General features: G+C 38.7%; 2 protein-coding genes across 5 annotated transcripts in view; one reads left to right on the forward strand and one right to left on the reverse strand.

The window, feature by feature from the left end:
• Nucleotides 1-2,589, forward strand: part of idh2 (isocitrate dehydrogenase (NADP(+)) 2) — a 67,850-nt gene extending 65,261 nt beyond the window's left edge. Inside the window, exon 11 of the mRNA XM_053623256.1 lies at nucleotides 2,207-2,589. Coding sequence (XP_053479231.1) covers nucleotides 2,207-2,291 — 85 coding nt within the window. The 3' untranslated portion in view covers nucleotides 2,292-2,589. The remainder of the gene's footprint in view (nucleotides 1-2,206) is intronic.
• On the reverse strand, nucleotides 1,222-11,768 carry znf710a (zinc finger protein 710a). 4 transcript variants are annotated; one of them, XR_008385749.1, is made up of 7 exons: nucleotides 11,656-11,768; nucleotides 8,339-9,889; nucleotides 5,913-6,104; nucleotides 5,566-5,740; nucleotides 5,179-5,348; nucleotides 1,736-1,833; nucleotides 1,222-1,621 (listed from the first exon to the last, which is right to left on the reverse strand). XR_008385749.1 is itself a non-coding variant. In XM_053623252.1 (6 exons), exons 1-5 carry the CDS (start codon nucleotides 11,698-11,700, stop codon nucleotides 5,185-5,187), a joined length of 2,127 nt encoding a protein of 708 aa, XP_053479227.1. In that variant the 5' UTR covers nucleotides 11,701-11,768; the 3' UTR covers nucleotides 1,222-1,833; nucleotides 5,179-5,184. The 4 variants fall into 4 exon arrangements, 3 of the variants coding, with proteins under 3 accessions (XP_053479227.1, XP_053479228.1, XP_053479226.1); XM_053623252.1 differs by having other exon boundaries at nucleotides 1,222-1,833; XM_053623253.1 differs by lacking the exons at nucleotides 1,222-1,621; nucleotides 1,736-1,833 and having other exon boundaries at nucleotides 3,788-5,348; nucleotides 8,369-9,889; nucleotides 11,656-11,767.
• Nucleotides 11,769-19,877: the final 8,109 nt, after the last annotated feature.

Below are 19,877 nucleotides of genomic sequence, written 5' to 3' on the forward strand. Positions count from 1 at the left end.
TTGAATATGCTAACTGAAATTTATTTAGTACTTAGTGGAGAAGCCTTTGTTTGTAAAGACAGCTTCAAGATGTTTCATGTATAAAGGAATTAATCGGCCGCAGTATTCAGGTGTGATTTTGGCCCATTATTCTAAACATATTGTCTTTAAATCTTGTTCAATTCGAGTCAAGTCAGGTGATTGACTGGGCCATTCTAACACCTTGATTTTTTTTTCCCTCTGAAACCAATTGCATTTCCTTTGCTCTATGCTTTGGATCATTGTCCTGCTGGAAGGTCCACCCACGTCTCATCTTCCTGGAGGATGGCAGCAGATTCTTCTCAAGAATATCCCGGTACAGGGCTCCATTCATCGTTCCTTCAAGTATATGAAGTCTGCCAGTACCATGTGATGAAAAATAGCCCTACACCATGATGCTTCCACCTCCAAACTTCACTGTTGGTATAGTGTTTTAAGGGTGATGTGCAGTGCCAAATCTTCTCCAAAGATGGTGTGTAGTACGGCAGCCAAAAAGTTCAATTTTGCTCTTGTCTGACCAGACTACACTCTCCCAGACAGACTTCTCCAAATGAGTTGTAGCAAACTTTAAATGAGCTTGGACGTGCCTTTTCTTTAGTAATGGAGTCTTGTGGGTTGAGCGCGAGCAGTGGAGTGCATTGAATATTGTTTTCTCTGTGACAATGGCACCTGCTGCCTTCAAGTGTTTCTGGAGCTCTTTCTGACTTGGCTTTTGGGCTACTCTTGGACTACTTTTCTGACTCCCTGGTCAGAAATCTTGCGAGGAGCTCCTGTGCGTGGCCGGTTGATGACTGAGAGATGTTGCTTCCACTTGCAGATAATGGTCCCAATGGCCCCAATGATTCAGAAGTTTTTAAATGTGTCTGTATCTGATTCCATCAATATGTTTTGCAACAATAAGGTTCCGAAGTTCTTGGGAGAGCTCTTTGCTTTTACCCATCATTAGATGTTTCTTGTGTGACATCTTGGTAACAAAAAGCCTTTTCATAGACCATCAATTTACTAACCCAGCTGATATTAATTTGCACAGATAGGAGGTATAATTACTTATGGATTTCAGCTGGTACCTTGCCTTGGAGAACTGCTTTTTCTTAGTGTGTACTTTTTTCCTGTCATTCCACTTTATTACACATAACTTTATTTAAGGACTTTAATGTTGTGAATTCTGTATTTCTTGCATTGATACCAATATCTGGTGAAAATTTCATGTAAATAGCCTCATTGGAAATATATTTACTAAAAAAATGTTGACTTTCAATCCTTATTTCCCCTCACTGTAACCGTTTGAAGTACTTTGGCTTTTTGAAATTTAAGTATTAGAACCCTTGAAAATAGGCATTTTGTTTATCTAGTGGTGCTTAAAAAGTGCTTGAATTATAAAAAGTCAATAAATATGAAGTTGCTTAATAACTTTAAAGTGTTTATTTTCAATAGAACACTAATGCACTCAAAATATGACACCCTGCTGCAGTCCCTCTCCCTTCTCCTGCTGTTCACTCAATTATTTTCACCCGTATTCCCCCACGAGCGCGTGGTCCTGCTTTTCTGCAGCAGGTACACTGCTCTCTGTGGTTACTCCTCTTCAGTGAGTAGCAGAGAGGAGCTGCAAATTCAGTATGAGAGGGGGGAAAAAAAAAAAAAAAAGACATTTTATTGCTTCTAACTTTATCTATGAGTGATCATTTTACATGTGAATATAGCTGAAATCACAACACACCTGTCATCTTTAACTTGTGTATGATGATTTTGTTGCGGTTATAAATCCGATTTTCTTTTCCATTCAAAGTTGTTGGGAACAGCGCTCCTGTCACTCACCTAGAGTATATTAACATTTATTGTGAAGAAGCAATGCCTAGGAAATGCAAATTTAGGCTAGCATGGCTGGAAAAGGTGCCATATAAAATTGGTTGTGTATTATTATTATTATTAGTAGTAGTAGTAGTAGTAGTAGTAGTAAAAAAAAGTTAAAAGAAGAAAAGAAATGTTTGAATGACATTGTCAAAATAGTGTTTGAAAAGTCCTTGAAAGTCCTGGAATTTTATTATAAAGCATCTGTACGAACCATGAATTGTAGTAAATACTGTAGGTTTTCTCAATCAGTAATCCTTGAAATCAGTCAAATGAATGACTTATTTCTCAGTATTTTCTTTATACTTATTTGTAACTTGCCTTACTTTTTTGACTACAGTGTCAAGCTTAATGAGCACTATGTCAACACCACGGACTTCCTAGATGCAATCAAGACCAACCTGGACAAAGCCCTGGGTAAATGAAGGAGGAGGATACTGAAGCACATCTTTTCCTTTTTGTACCTCATTCAACTTAAATGTCATTGTTACCATAACCATTATTGGGAAGGGAAAAGTTGAAAAGAAACTTGTTTCTCTGCAGCGGCGTTGTTGGTTAGTGTTAGCTCAACTGTAGGTGTCATCAGTCCACTCCATTTCCTAACTGTCCTTATAACTACAAGGTTTAAGTTTTGTAATATGAAGTACTGTATGTAATACTGTATTAAACCTGGAAACATGAAAGGCCATTTTGGAAACCTTCTAATAAATTTGTTTCGTCTTCTTTTTTTGTACTATTTATAACATACCAGTTTTAAAGGTAAATTTATTAATATACAGTGTTGTCCAGAGCACCACATTTAACATAGAACTTTATCAACAGCATATTCACAATGATGTGCAAACAAAATCAAAGCTTATACAAAACAAGACTTGCCTTGCTTAGCATGGCAGGATACCTGAAGAATTCAGGACAGCATTTAAAACAGTAGAAATGTCCATTCTTGACTAGGATGTGCTTTATTAACATGTAGCATTGTCCAGGTGGCTGTTCAGAGGGGGTGAATGAGAAATTTTCTGTAAAATTATTGTCTCTACTTTACAATCATTCTGTCTTGCATCTATGGTCCTGCCACACATTTGCAGACTGTAATTCATCACTTTAGAGCACCATATGGAAAAGATGGATGGTACACAGTGTTACACATGGATAGTTAATATAGTAGTAATAAAGTTGTTTGGGGCATGATCACATTCTGCCTTAGAGACCAAAAATAGCCTTAGGTGTAATGCTGTGATGTTTTTCCTGGGCATTTTAAGTGTTCCTTGTATTGTCAGGTAAACAAATGTGGTAAGAATATGTAATCTTTCTTTAGCTTTATCTCTAAAGCTTTAGTTACTGTTTTTTAAACCCCATATATAATCCCAGACTAAAAATTGTAGAGTGCTTTACAGATATGAAACATCAAAAGTATGTTACCCTTGAGCATCCCAAGAAAATAAAATTGTGCAAAATAAAAATGGCACAAATATACCAGAAAGGTATGACACTGAACTGTTTCTGCAATGGGACCTGGACAGTAGATGCAGTTTGCAGTCACTTAAGTGTTCCTCAACCAATTTGTCAAAACTTTTGTTTTTTAATTTAAGATATCAGAAATTAAGTTGTACCACACAGTTAGAAGCCAAACAGACAAGATTTTGCACATTGTCTGCTTTTGTAGTAGCTGCTAACATGAAAGACAAGTTGCTACTCAACTCCAGATTATTAGTGTGCTTGTGGTGTAAATAAGTTACAATGGCAGTAAGTCCCCTGGGTGAAATGACAATATAATATCTATAATGTGATAAATTATGCTACAATTCACTTTTCTGTGAATCTCTTTATACATTTTAGAAAAGATATAATTTTTTAAATAATTACAAGCTGATGTGTGTACAAATTTTGTACTTGGTCTTTAAAATTGTAAAATGTTAAGTTTTATTAAAACATAAACAAAAAAACAAAGGCTATCATGTGCTTCCAACAGGGCACATGAAGCCAGCTGACCACATCTCTGAACATGGCCAATTTTGCTCTATTTGTCTCCTGGCAAAGGATGGCTGTGGCATCATTGTGATTCAAAATCGCAGTCTCTGGCTTGCGCCACTTGGGAGCGCTACAGATTTTTTAAAATTGGTTTCTCTTTCAGTGTTAAATATTTTTTAAAATAAAGCAAAAACAATGAAATAATACAAAAACTGATAAAATAAATGTAAAAATAAAAATGTATTCAATTTGTTTATTATTAATAAATTTGCTTTGATTTAACCATTTGTTAATGCAACACTACTGTATTGCTTGTTTGAGAGAAAACCTATATTGTGATACATCATAGAAATAATCGTGATGTGATATATTTTTGTCAAATGGCACACCCCTACCCTGAAAACATTTTAAATAGTTAACTCCTCTTTCACCTGATTCTGTTTATATAAATTGAGAATTTTTTCAATATCACACATAAAACCACAAAATTCCCTAAAAATCTGATTCAGGGAGCGTATGCGAATCAGTTATCAATACTACAAAATACACTCCACTTCTTTGGACTCCCCACATCCAAAATTTAAGAATGATGTGGTACTGGTACCTAGAAACTTTAAGACATAACTTGCATGCTAAGATGGCTAGCTAATTTAGCTAATGCTAATAATGAACAAAATAGTATTGATGGATCTAGTTTATGTTGACAGATTTGGCTATTGTTAAATAATTAGCTGAATATGACTATGCAAATCAAGCCTCCTACTAAAATCCCACTTGGGTTTGCATGTGACAAATGTAAGATGATTTACTAGAAGTGAATAACCTAGTTAACCGGATCGTAGCATTTTTATGATGGTAAAGATGTTCCTAATCTATTTTGTTCATCACCTTTTTTTTTATGTTAAATACAATTTATTATTCTACATTATGTTTTTGTATAAGCTTTGATGGTTTACAATTACATCAGGGATATTTCCAAAGGGCTGAGGGTTGTCTGTTAAGTGCCCCTGTATAGACTGCTGCATGGCAATTTTGAATTTATCACAAAAATGTTATTTTTGAAGGCTTTCTGAAGTGCAGTATGGCATTAGATCATTATACACAAGGAATTTTCAGCTGATGTCCTCAAACTATTACCCACTGTGTAATACCTAAATATAGTATTACATTTGCGTTTAAATAGAACCTAAGAAGCTCTAATGGTCTGGAGGCATATAAATGATTTCCTCTTACAGAGTAATCAACATACCAGTGCATGACCACCAGGCAGCCATTTCATCATTAGTCTATGTTAAAACTTTGAGGTTTAAAAAAACAGGCAATTTGTGAGTTTGAGTGTCTCACAGTGCATTATGCTGTAGTGTAGTATGCAGCAGCCTTTGTATAGTTGTAAAAGCCCATCTCAGCCAGTTTGGCCAGGTCTTGTGTGTTGTTGTTAGCCAGATTTTCTCTTTCACTGTAGTCAAAGCTGTCTTCTTCATAGTCCTCCTGACCTTCCATATCAGGGTGGTTGTCTGAATATACAAGACAATTATTGAGACATCAATTATATTTACACAAGTCAATCAGTTGTATTAGGTGTCCAATTGACAATTTTGTGCTAAATTTAAAGTTTAACATTAAAATGTTATGTTAAACCTTTTGTAATGATCAGTCAAGAGAGCAGAATAACATTTCAAAGGCAGCCCTAAATCGCAGGTCAAAGCAAGCCATAAACAAGTACATTCTTACCTTGGCCATCAGGCAAGACATCTAGAATTCCATGCTTCACCTTCATATGCCTGCTAAGATTTCCCTTTAGGTTGAACTTGCTGCTGCAGTAGGGGCACTTGAAGGGCTTGCTACCAGCATGAAGGTGCATGTGGCCAAGTAGGTTATACATTCTATTAAATGATTTCCCACACACCTACAAAGCAAAATTGGTGAACAGCACATTTATGATTCTAGTTTAGGACACCCAAATCAGCTGTGTCTCAGTGAAGATATCATGTCTATATTCCAGTTTAGGCCTAAAGTTAAAAAAAATAAATGAAAAAAATTGTATACACTCAGACCCTGCAAAGTTGTTCCTATCTAACCTTGCATTTGAAGGGTTTGACTGGAAGGTGGACAATCATGTGGGTTTTGAGGGTCTGTTTCTGGACGAAGGTCTTAAAGCAGATGTGGCACTGGAAAGGTCGCATACTGGTGTGGATCAGCATGTGTCGCTTCAGATTGGCTGACAGGGTGAACTCACGTGAACACACGTCACATTTGTACTCTTTCATCCCCTTTAAAAGAGACACAACCAAGTAAGTAAAAACAATTTGGTTTGGTTTCTTGTTTAGAAGAATTAGCTTCCTACACTTACTATCAACTCTTATTTAATGTGTAGATTAACTGAGGTGGGAAAGGGACATAGTAATGGAATCATAGTGGAAATTGATACAGTTTTCATAGTTGCTGCTTATGTCCACCAAGTGCTATAGATCTTCTATTCTTCTATCTTCAACTGAAGGTGTGGTTTAACATTCTCATCTCAATGAAGTTATTAGAAATCTTATCTCTATGTATTTGAATGACTTTATAAATGTTAATAGCAGTTCATGATCTCAATATAAAATTGGTCATGGGGATTATTTCCTTTTGGGCTACTAATATATTTGTAACGTGGAATTTATTTATGTATTTATTTATTTATTTATTGCTGCTTGGATTAGGTGGTTTAGGTGGAATATCTTGGATTATGTGGCTAATTTTACAGGAAATTCTACTATGTTTTAATCAAATGTATTTCTTCTGAGCTTACAAGAAGACTTAATTAATGTCCATTAACATGTGAACGATATAATCCCCTAACTGTAAGTATTATAGGACAGTCACATAACCTAATTACACTGTCGCATTATAAATTTGAGATCAGTCAATTGACTGGTTAAATAAATTTACAGCTAGTGCAAGTTGAGTGTTTTGGTATATAATGCAAAACTCACAAGAACACACGTCACATTTTTTCTGTTTCATCCCCTTTAAAAGAGACCCTACCATCCATCCATTTTCTCTACTGCTTATCCTAGACAGGGTAGCATGGGAGCCTATCCCAGGGAACTCAGGGCATGAGGCGGGGAAAACACTAGATGGGAGACCAGTCCATTGCAGGACACAATTGCACACACATCACACAATCTGGAAATGCTAATCAGCCTACAACACATCTCTTTGGACTTGGGGAGGAAAACCAGAGTACCCGAAGGAAGCCCATGAAGCATGGGTAGAACATCCAAGCTCCATGCATGCAGGGCGGAGCCAGGATTTGAACTCCCAACCCTCGAGATGTGAAGCAAACATGCTAACTACTAAGTCACCGTGTCCCCGCACAACCAAGTCAGTAAAACAATTTGGATTTGTTCCCTGTTTAGAAGAATTAACTTCCTACACTTACTATCAACTCTTATTTAATGTATAGGTTAACTGAGGTGGGAAAAGGACATTCTAGTGGAAGTGGATACAGTTTCCATAGATGCTGCTTACGTCCATCAAATGTTATAGAACTTGTGGTACCCAGAGATTGTTGAAGGTGTGGTTCAACAATCTCATCTCAATAATGTTATAAGAAAATGTTTAGAGGAATTATGTATCTGCACTCTACTTATTTGAATGTCTTTATAAATGTTAATAGCATTAGTGCTCAATGCCAATGATCTCTCTATATTAAATTGGTCCTAGGGGATGGTTTCTTTTTGGGCTACTAATATATTTGTAACATGTGGAATGTTTTTTTTTCTGCTTGGATTAGGTGTGGGCTGGCTAATCTTACAGGAAATTCTACTGTAATATTATGTGTTTTAATCAAATGTATTTCTTGTGAGCTTGCATGAAGGCTTAATTAATGTCCAGTAACATGTTGTGAATGATATAATCCTCTAACTGTAAGTATTTTAGGACAGTCACATAACCTATATACACTGTGGCATTATACATTTTAGATAAGTGGATTGACTAGTTAAATAATTATACAGCTAGTGCAAGTTGAGTGTTTTGGCTTACATGCATTTGAGCCAGTTTATTTACAGTGTCTGTAGTCATAAAGTTATATAGTAATTACTGTGAAGTGAAGAATTAAAAAGGGGAATTACTGTTACAATGAGAAATATTCAAAGTACAAAGTATATACAGGAAAAATGTCAATTACCTATTGGTGCTATGAATAAAATGAAGGATGGTTCTACAACAGCTAGAAAAGTGGATTTGACTGACTAAATGAAAGGGTAGGGACTGACTCAGAGGGCTCAGATTAAACTGAAAAAAGCTGTGGCAATCTGAGTCTCACAGACATGTTGTGATAAATGCTATCATACTATCGCCCATTATCATCTCACTTTTTCCTCCAGGAACACATTTCACTTTGCATGCTTTGTTATAGCTGTATTACTAAAGAAATGAAGGGTAAAGAGCATAGGCCAAAAACCCTCCAGACAGGTAGGATTACAAAAGAATTGCAGGAAGAAACTGAGCTTAAAAGTACCTTGTGTTCGAGGACCTGCTGTACTAGTACCTTGTGTGTGAGCAGGTGCTGTTTGAGGTGGTGAACCTGTGCAAACTCTAAGCCACACTCAGAACAAATGTGGGGCCGCATGTTCTGGTGCTTCATTAGGTGGTTCTGCAGCTGGCTCCGGTAGGCAAAGCTCTTATGGCACTCACTACACTGAAAGGCGGCAGGCCCCTGGTGACTGACCTGGTGCCGCCTGAGGTGGGCATAGGTGGGGAATTCCATGGTGCATTGTGTGCAAATATGACACCGCCCATTCTCGTGCTTGGCCTCGTGTGTGCGCAACTCGCTGGGGTAGGCAAACCCACGTCCACAGAAGCGGCAGCTGTATGGCTTGATGTCACTATGCTGCAGCATATGGCGCTTGAGGTGGCTGGTCTGTGTGAAGGCCTTCTTGCACACAGTACACTTATGTGGCCTTGTGCCTTGGTGCGTAAGCAGATGTGTCTGCAGGTGGCTTGGTTGCTTGAACAGTTTTCCACAGTGCAGGCACTCATGTGGCTTGACCCCACTGTGACCCAGGATGTGTGTAACCAGATTGTACTTTGATGTGTAAGACTTCTCACACATCCGGCACTTCCAGCGCTTCAGGCCTTCTCCCACATCCACACAGTATGACTCGTCGATCTGCACATTGACGTCCAGACGGTCAATCTGCACACGGCGGGCTGCAGGATTCTCACCATCTGCCCATGTCGCCACCTGCACACCATCATCGTAGTCTGCTGGTGTCAGGTCTGACTCAGCAGCTTCATAGGTCAAAATACTAGATTCATAGTAGCGTCTTATCACAGGGCTCACTTCCTCCTCAGGAGTCTTAAGATTCGGTGCTCTTTGCTTGTCTGGCCCCTCCTCTTTGGTGTGTCCTCCTTCAGGCTGGCTGCCTGCTTCCATTTCTTGTGTGTGATCAGCATCCTGTGAAGTTGCGTCTGAATCTGGATCACTCTGCTGGTTGTTTGACTCCTTTGCATCCTCAGGGCTGCCTTTATTTTGCTCCTCCTTTAATGTCAGTCTGTGGGGGGCAAGGTCCAACACTTCAGACTCGCTGTCATTGCAATGAACATTTGAGTAATAACAGGGGATTGAATACTCAGGCTGCTCTCCTTTCACCCAAGTCTGTACATCTATGGATTTCTTAGCCAGTTCTACTGCCTCTTTGTTTTCACGTTGGTGCCTCTTGGCCTTTCCCTGAGGTCCTGAACGCCTCTTTTCCACCCCCAAAAGTCCATGTGGGCTCCTATTTTCTCCATTGGGCTCAGGTAGGTAGTCTCCATTTGCGCCAATCAACTGGTCAGAATACTCATACTCCATTGCATCTGGAGGTGGAGGTGGGCATTCACGAGCCTCTCCAGTGTAAAAGCCATTAGGGGCGATGGTGGTGCCAAAGACTTCATTCTGAGATATGAGACCTAGCACAGCGGCTTGAGCCAGGGACAGGACCACCACTGGATCAGTTTGTGTGCCAGCATCCACCACATTCCCCATCACTTCATTGTAGCAGCACACCAGAGGAACTGCATGCTCCTCCTTCAAGACAGCGAATGACATACCGTCAGAAAACATATAATAGTAAATCCTATGGCTGTAAACTACAGTCATGGCAACAGTCACTACAGTAGAATTATAGCATTCACATCATCTGAATAAATGTGACATGAAGGAAAATGAGAGAGAGAACAAGCCAAGTTTACATATTTTACTTTAACCAATACCAATGCCAACCTTCCCCATACACCTAAAAAAATTCCTTGCATGTTATTTACCATGGCTACACAACAAAAAAGCAATGCTCCTCAATAAGGCCTGAGAGTATGTTTAATATAGGAGGTGAAGATTTATGCAAAATGCCATGGTTCCTTCCTCAATGGCTTTTAAAAGAACACATGGCACTGGAGCATAGGGCCAACCCGGAAGCCAACATCCGTAGACTCTCCACAGCATTTCCTATAGTCCAGCAGTGCTATTGTTGGGTTGGAGGACATGCTAACACTAAAACTAGTGCAACTTTGGTTACAAAGAACTTAGATATAAAGTTCAACTTCAGCAAACATCAGTAATTACAATACAGCCTGTCCCAGGACTAAGGATAAAGGCATTCTTGCAACTAGACTAATGATGTGGCACTCTAATGCTCTCCTACAGAGCAATGTGAATGGTGATGTAATGTAATATATTAGCTCTGAGGTTACTGGAATATAATATAAAAACACCTGTAAACAGGACACACAGCAGTAGAAGAATATTCACCCTCTGTGTGCAGAGTAAAATATCATTAACACCAGACTGATTATGATTTTTAACAATGTGTTACCTTGACCGGTATAAATTCAAGCCCAGATAAATATGAAATATGATATGTGCAAATGCTAATAATTTGTCTGCATAAGAACACATAAGTGAAAGACAGTTATACTGAAAGATGAATGACAAATGGAGGAAAAGGGAACAGAGAGAAGTGAGAGAAACAGCAAGAAGGAAAACTGGATGGCCTGATAACCACGTCATTTATAATTATTTATGTAAAGCAGATGGGGGTGGGGTGGGGGGATGATTGGGTGATTGCCGTAGAGAGAATGAAATTGAAACAAAAGGAAAGTGAGGGTTGATGGAGGAAACATGTGAAAGAGGAAAATGAAGGGGTGAGGGAGAGAAGGAAGAAGGAAGGGGAGAGAGATAAAGAGAGACACAAATAGAGAAAGAGTGAGAGGAAAAAGCAAGGGGATGGCGGGGGAAGAGAGACAGAAACAGAGAGTACAAGGGAAAGATAAAGAGAGAGACAGAGTGGGAGGGGTTGTGGGGAGTGAGAGACTGAAACAGAAAGAAAGAGAGATAGAGGGTGAGAAAAAAAGCAAGAGCAGGAAGGGAGGGAGTAGGAAAGAGAAAGAGCAGAGAAAATAACTGGCAAAATGAAAGGCAGAGAAAATGAAAGACAGAAAGACAAATGAAAGAGAGCCAGTCAGGCTGGATAGGTGCACTGTCACTAAGAGCAGAGCTGAACTGAATGTTAATATAAACAAAACCATGATATTAACCAATGGTGCATATATAAATGTGTATGAGTGTGACTGAGAGATGATATACTATAGTTAAAATTGACAAGAGTATGTTGGAGAGATAGAGTATATCCTTTATTAGTAAAGGATTTACTCCTGTCACTCTGAAGTTTCCCATTTTCAGGAAAGGAAAACATTTTAAAAAGTGAAACTTTTTGGACAGCAATTAACAAACTTTAAAGTGAAGCTGTAATGCAATTACCGATAGTGTTAAATCTTGTGTGTTAAAACTGTACTTACCACATTGCTCCGGGAGTGATGTTTAAGGTGTTTCAAAGCTCTCATCCTTCAAGTGAAGTGTGGAGCAAAAAAACCCACCTCTTATTTATAGCTGAGGGAGAGAAAGGGGTGGTGCCTCTGCTCATCCTCCTCCTCCCACTGTTGCTGTTATCAGAACTGACTGTGCCGGCCTCTCTTTCTTTCTCTCTCACGCACACACACACACACACACACACACACACACACACACACACACACACACACACACACATTCTTTTTTCTTTCTTTCTCTTTCCCTCTTTGCCCTTCTTTCTTTTTTCTCTCTCATTCACACATGCCAGTGTGCTCGCGCACGCACACACACACACACTTTTGTATTACTCCTCTTTCTCCCTGACACACACACACACACTACATGGCCCTATGGCCCTTCAACAAACATATACCTCTAAATAGCCTATACAAACAAAAGCTCTTGCTTTTATTCTTTAGAAACACACATGCACACACCGTTTCCCCCTTAGCCACATATTCTTTAAAAACACATTTCAAGCCATCAAAATATACACATACACAGATTTGTAATAAGTGATGTGTAATGTACTTCCTAGAGCAGCTGTGGGTAGTTACTCTTGTTTATTTCCAAATTTCAAATAATTAAGCTGCAGCACATTATACAATATCTGAAAGCTAGTGTGAAAAAAGTGCCTAAAGAAAAGCAGAGAGAAAAGCATTTTGGAAAAAGAGCTAGGGAGGGAGACAGACAGGGGAGAGAGAATGAGAGGAAGAGGGAGGGGGTGAGAGAGGTATGGGGGATGACAGAGAAATAGAAAGAGAGGTGTGGGGGAGGGTGAGAGAAAGAGAATGCAGCAAAAAAGGAGGAAAAGAAACTGGGGGAGGGATAGCGAGAACATAAGAAAAGATGAGGTCAAAGAAATAAGACAGAAAGAGAGAGTAGGGAGGGGTGCACTAGGGAGGGTGGGGATTGCAGGAGAGAGGGAACAGAAGGGTGAAAGAGAATGCAGTGAAGGTAAGAGAAACAGTCAAAAAGGGAAATGGTGGAGGGTGAAAATAAAAGAATAATCATGAAAAAGATAGACTGCAAATGCAGAATAGAGAGGAGGACGAGGGATGGAGGGAGCAGGATAAGAGAGAGAAAAGAAAGAAAAAATGGAAAGATAAGAACAACAAAAAATATATAATTTTTAACTGTTGTAGTTCTAGTTTTGGTTAGTGTGAATGCACCTGGTGGCTGTTTGCTGGGTGTATACCAAAGGTGATTTGAACCTCAGTTGTTTCTCGATTATAGAAAAAACTCAGAGAATTAGAATAAAACTTCCTGTAGGCTGGTTAACACAGGGGCCCGAACCTGTCATCTCACAAAAGCGCTCACCTCGTGCGATCTGTGTATTCTAAAATGGAACACACCTGGGTGGCTTTAACGCTATGTACTGTATGAGGGAGAGGGGAGAATTTTAAAATTGCTGAACAGGAAACGGCAATCCATTAAATAAACAAAGTAAAAAGAAACAAAGAAAAAATATGACATTGTAGGAAAGTACTGAGAGAATGTGTGAGAGGGAGCAAGGAAGAGAAAAGGAGTGTGTGTGTGTGTATGTTTGGCTGTGAAAGAGATGAGATGAATGTGTGTGAGCAAGCGAAATGAAGAGAGCAAGAGGATAGAGGGAAAGATATCGGGAAAGGGAGGGTAGAGAGACAGAGATAAAGAGAGATTGAGGGAGGCTGGGAGGAGGGTGGACACAGCCAGAAGTTGAGAGACAGAATGAGAAAATAGAAAGAGTGCAAGGGGAAAAAAAACAAAAAGATAAATGACAGAAAGGCAAAGAAACCTTATGAAAGAAGTAATGGCTGGGGACGTGTACATGAAACAATACATGGCCATGCCTATAGGGGAAAAGGGAGAATGGAATCAACAGTAAAAGTTGAGGAAAAGAAGCAATATGCTGGCTCCAATCCAGTCCTACATCTCAAGTCTACTTGCCCAGAAGTATCAGATGTCTGCAGAAAAACTCTAAAATCACACTTGCACACTGAATAATGCACAAAGAATAGTGCACACTAAGTAGACTTTTTGTGTTCTGTTCACTTGTGTGTCTGTCTGTCTGTCTGTCTGTCTGTGTGTTTCTACCGGTTATTGCAGAGGAAATTTTCCTGGGCAAAAGATTACTCTATATACTGTGTTTATTCAGTTTCTGAATCTCTGTTCTCTACAAAGAGTTCAAGTGAGGGAGACTGCAAGTTCTACTTTAGTCATACTTTAGCACTTCTCCACCAAAGTGTGCGGCTTACCATGGCTCGGCAACAAATGCAAACCCGGGACTATCTATATCCCGGCCAAGTGTGTGTGTTGCTTTTCCATTGCATACCTCTACCATTGAAATTAGCAGTTTCTCTACAGGTTATTGGGTTGTGATTTGATAGACACAAGCAGTGAAATACTACTGAAAATGTCATTTTTAAATGACTATTTGAAATAACTATTTTTAAATGAAACCTGGCATATGTCATTTGATTGTTAAAATGTGTGCAACGCTGCTGTGAAAGAAAGCATGAGACACAGCGAGTTGTTTTCATGCCAGTACTTTAATGTTTAGTGAAAACTTTCATTTAATGGCTGGCCATGCACCCAACTGCAGATGAACTTACGTTTCCATGGGTAAATAAAAATTAGTTAATATTCTGAAACCTTAAAATGCTGTTTGAATCCTGCTTAAATCCACCAGAAAATGAACTTTTGAAAAGAGTGAGAAAATTTGACACTACACTATCTAACTTCTGAATATTTTTGTACCAGTAAAAAGCACTTCTGTAAGTCGCTCTGGATAAGGGTGTTGGCCAAATGCTATAAATGTAAATATAAATGGTAAAGAAACAATTTCAATCAGAGACCATAAACAGGACATTGGTGCAACTGTTTGATAAATCATCTATACTATTTTTGGCTCCACCATATTGGTACCTGGACAAGAAGGGTAACCAAATTTAGCACAGGTACTTAAGTATGGCTCGGTTTCCTGGTAAAGGATTGTGAGTAATTTTCCAAGCCAAGACATGTTGCATTATCTGGTAGACATGTACCCTGATTTCTACAGCAGTGAGAAAGACTTCTTTTGTCATTTTTCTGTAGCCAACTCTTCTTAAAGAAGAAGCAGAGAAACAGTGTAGGGGCACTGGGGAAAAAGGAAGAAGGAAAGACAGCAGGAGGGATTGAGACAGGAAAAAGGGAAGTTGGCCTTTAACTGGACTAAGTTGAGCTACTGAGAATCAACACTGGGATTTCCACATTCATACACATGCAAAGCAGATGAAACCAGGGACAAACACACACACACTGAAATCGTCTCTATTTTTTTTTTGACACTCTTACCTCTTAAAATAAGAGGTAAGAGTATAGCAATGTATTTATACTTGCTAAGTAAGCAAAATATTTATGGTTTATGTTTTTGTGGCATTAGCCACATGGATCACATTCTTATATCCCAAGCTTACACTATTTCAACCAATGAGCTCTAAAAGTCCCTCACTTGTTTTGATAGCTCATTGGTGTTTGTTTGGATATGTTATCTTACAAACTCTGGGGCTTTCTAGGAACAGGTATAATTATTATTGAGATTATGTGACACTTTAATTGCACACAGGTAGACTCCATTCAACTAATTACGTGACTATGTGGTGGCAACTGTTTGCAACCAAGGGCATTAGTTGAACTGTTAATCGTCTGGGGCTGAGCCCAGATTCTTCTCCATCGAAAAAAACAACAACCTTTTTAAAACATACTTCTAAATAGACTATTCGCATGCATTTTTTTCTTGTTTGTGAAGGCTAATTGCTTAATAAAATTTAAAATTGGACAAAAAGTTGGATTTATCATAAAACTTGCCTCAGGTGTTATCACTGTTTGCAGAACTACAAGACCGATAAAATATAAAACTTTTTGGCTATCTAACATAAGACATGGCTAGTTTGTTGTTGCTAGTCAAGGGGAGGCACAACTAATTCATCATTGTATGCGTTTAGCTGCTACAGTGCCATGCAGAGTTCATTATCTGTCCTTATGCTCTGTTCAGATCATGTTCACATAACTTATACATAGTCACGAAATCATATAGACATTTACACACCTTCCTGCTCAGCATGAGAGGATGTTAGTGTTTCAGTTTCAACCCATTTACTGGTTTAAAATTTTTTAATAATCAGCGTATATCCATTTATCCTCACGCTGACAGTGTCTCAGAATTGAGAGCTGTCAGCCAGTAAGACACATTTCCATGTATTTTCCTGTAAACCCTGTCTGATTGGTCTCCTCTCTGTTCACTGAAGATATAAAATTACAGGCTGTCTTCTTTTATTGACGTTCAGTTATGTAGTGACAAACCACTCCAAGTGGAAAATTATTCGGGGCTAAAGAAAAAAATCTTCAGGGCTACAGCCCCGAATGCCCAGTCCAGGTTACGCCCGTGGTTGCAATAGCACTAATTTAGGGTTTTCAGACCAAGGGAGTGAATATTCATGCAATAACTTACATTTTAATTGGTAACAAAAACATTGCAAACTATTTTTTTTTTCCCTCCACATCAGTATTTTGTAATCCCAATTAAGTCCACTTCAGTGTCACTATAAAATGTGGAAAGGTTCAAGGGAATGAATACTCATTCAAGGCACTGTACTTATGGACAGTTAGGGTGAGGTTGCACAAGAGGTTGCCTACATGGACATACTGTCCCCTCTGAAAGTATTGGAACAGCAAGTTCAAATCTTTTTTTTGCTATACACTGAAGACATTTGGGTTTGAGATCAACAGATGAATACGAGACAATAGATCAGAATTTCAGCTTTCATTTCCTGATATTTATATCTTGATGTTGGAACATGGCACCTTTCATGGCACACCACCCAATTTTTAGGATGACCAAATGTATTGGAACTGGTCAATAAAACTTAATATCTGGTTTCAAAACCCTTAGTTGGATTCCTGGTCAGGGAATCAACTCTAGCCAATGGAGGGTTACACAAGCCAGTACAGTCTCTGTGCCGGTTCCAAGCCTGGAAAAATGTGGGAGGGTTGCATCAGGTGTAAAACAAAGAATCAGAATCAAAATATGCAGATGGGTGATCCACTGTGGTGACTCCAAATAGAGCAGTCAAAAGAAGGAAAAAATCTCTGTTTTTGGTAACTGTCTTGCTACATATTGAAGTTCCTCCCAATTAGGTTAGATGTATTCTCTATAAATTGGTAGACAGAATGCTTTTGTACACTTCTGAATTAATTCTGCTGCATTTATGCAAGCCAAAGCCAAGGCACTAACTCCACCATGCTTGATTGATAAGCTTGTATGTTTCCTTTCTTTCTCCACACTTTGGCCTTTCCATCATTTTGGTAAAGGTTAATTTTGGTTCCAGAACTTTTTGTGGCTCATCTCTGTATTTTTTAAATTTTTGTTTGCAAATTCCAACATGGCCTCCCAATTTTTACTGGTAAGTGCTTTGCATCTTGTGGAATGGCCTGTATATTTTGCTCTTGAAGTCTTCTTAAAAAGGTGGATTGTGATACCTTTAACCTTTCCCTTTGGAGGTTGTTGGTGATATCACTGACTGTTGTTTTTTGGGGTTTTCAGCTCTCACAATGTTTGTTATCAATTACTGTTGTTTTTCTTGGCCAACCTGTTCAACATCTGGTTGTTAGTACACATGTGGTTTCTTTCTTTTTCAGGACATTCCAAACTGTTGTATTGGCTATGGAAATGCTTGTGCAGTGTTCTGATCTATTTTCCCTCTTTTCTCAGCTTCAGAATGGCTTGCCATAGACAGCTCGCTGGTCTTTATGTTGGTTTATCCTCTGTAACAACAAATGCAGTCTTCACAAGTGAAACTTGGGTCTCAAACCAAGACTGGACTTTTAGAGCTATTAATTGTTTAAACAATCAATCTAACAGGGCACACCTAGATATACAGTCATGGGAAAAGAAAGTAGACTCTCCTTCAATTATATGTTTTTATTTATCAGGGCCTAAATAACAATTGTGTGGTAGTCACCAAATTCTATAAAAAAAAAAAAAAAAAAAGTGACAAAGTATATAGTATTTTTTATTTTTGCAAAAAGTAAACCAGCATTCAGAAACCACATGGGAAAAATATGTGCACCCTATAATTCAGTAACATGTAGAACCAACTTTACCAACCATAACTTGAAGTAAACATTTCGTGTAGTTTATCTGTGTCTCACATCAACGTTGGCCCATTCTTTTTTACAAGTTTCTGACTGTTTTTTTTGTCTTTGTATTATCTCACTATATTATAAACTGAAAAATTACCTAATCTAAGCCAGTAAGACTCATGATTCAAAATGCTTAATAAGCTGCTTGTCACCACATAACATAAGTTAAACAAAAGTTCATTAAATCTTCAACCCCAATTCTGAAAAAGTTGGGACAGTATGGGAAAAAAAGAGTCATTTGAAAATTCAATTCACCCTGTACTGCAGTTGCAGTCAAAATTATTTAACCCCCATTGCAAATCAGGTTTATTGTCAGAATTTACAGATTTTCAGCTGTTTACAATGAACAAAGTAAACAAAAGCAATTGAAATAGTTAAACACAATGAATGCTTCAAGTGGTATCCCCAAATTCAACTGAAAATGCAACTTATAATGATTTCTCCAGTTGCAAAATTATTCAACCCCCTGAATAGTATCCGTAACAACAGCACAAATATGCAAAACAGGTGTTGTCTCAAGCACACCTGATGCAACTAATAATAATAATAACCATGCTCACTGAAACCTAAGTGCTTGTTGCCACCGAGTTTTGCTGCAGGTCTTTTGCAGTCACTTGAGGGTTTTTCACAACCTGCCTTCTCAGAAATCTGGTTGCAGCTGTTGATAGCTTCCTTTTTCTGCCCCATCCAGGTATTTCATGTTTTCCAGCTCAAGCACACCTGGTGCAACTAATGAAGCCCTTTAGCAGCTTCAAAAGGAAGCTATCAACAGCTACAACCAGATTTCTGAGAAGGCAGGTTGTGAAAAACCCTCGAATGACTGCAAAAGACCTGCAGCAAAACTCGGTGGCAACTGGAACTTTTCGGCATGATGGATCAGGGGTATGTCTGGAGGAAGAAGAATGAAGAAAGAACACTATGTCTACAGTCAAGCATGGTGGTGGCTCGGTGATGCTCTGGGACTGCTTTGCGTCCTCTGGCACTGGAAACCTGCAGTGTGTGGAAGGCAAATGGATTCATTGAAGTATCAGGAAATCCTAGGAGAAAACGTCATGCCATCTGTGAGGAAGCTGAAACTTGGGGTTCATTGGACCTTCCAACAGGACAATGATCCCAAGCATACCTCAAATTCCACCAAGGCTTGGTTGCAGAAGAAGTCCTGGAAGATTCTACAGGGCCACCACAGTCACCTGACCCCACAGAAAATCTCTGGTGGAATTTGAAGAAGGTGGTTGCAGCACGCAAACCCAAGAATATTACTGAACTGGAGGCCATTGCTCATGAGGAATGGGCTAAGATTCCTCAGAAACATTGCCAGAAGCTGGTGTCTGGCTATGCATTTTGTTTGCAGCAGGTCATAACAGCAAAAGGGTGCTCTATTAAGTACTAAAGATGCTTGCCATGAAGGGGGTGAATAATTTTGAAACTGGAGAAATCATTATAAGTTGCATTTTCAGTTGAATTTGGGGAAACCACTTGAAGCATTCATTGTGTTGAACTATTTCAATTTATTTCATTTGATTTGTTCATTACAAACAGCTGAAAGTCTGTAAATTGACAATAAACCTGATTTGCAATGGGGGTTGAATAATTCTGATTGCAACAGTATATTGAAAACATATTTACACATTATTTGATGTTTTACATTATGAATTTAATTTATTTTTGAAAATATACACTCATTTCAAATCTTCTGACTGCAACACACGACAAAAAAATTGGCACAGTCAACTGTTTACCAGTGTGTAACATCACCTTTACTTTTCATAACACTTATTAAGTGTTTGTGCACTGAAGACACCAGTTGAATAAGTTTAGCAAGCCGAAGTTTCCCCCATTCATCCATTATGCGTTTTTCACCTGTGCAACTGTACGTGGCATTTGTTGCATTATTTTGTGCTTCATAATGCACCACACATTCTCAATCAGAGACAGGTCAGGACTGCAAGCAGGCCATGCTAGCAACCACACCCTCTGCTTACGCAACCATGTACTTGTAATCCGGGAA

The sequence above is a fragment of the Ictalurus furcatus genome, chromosome 4 (assembly GCF_023375685.1).
Source record: "Ictalurus furcatus strain D&B chromosome 4, Billie_1.0, whole genome shotgun sequence".
NCBI classification, from domain to species: Eukaryota; Metazoa; Chordata; class Actinopteri; order Siluriformes; family Ictaluridae; genus Ictalurus; species Ictalurus furcatus.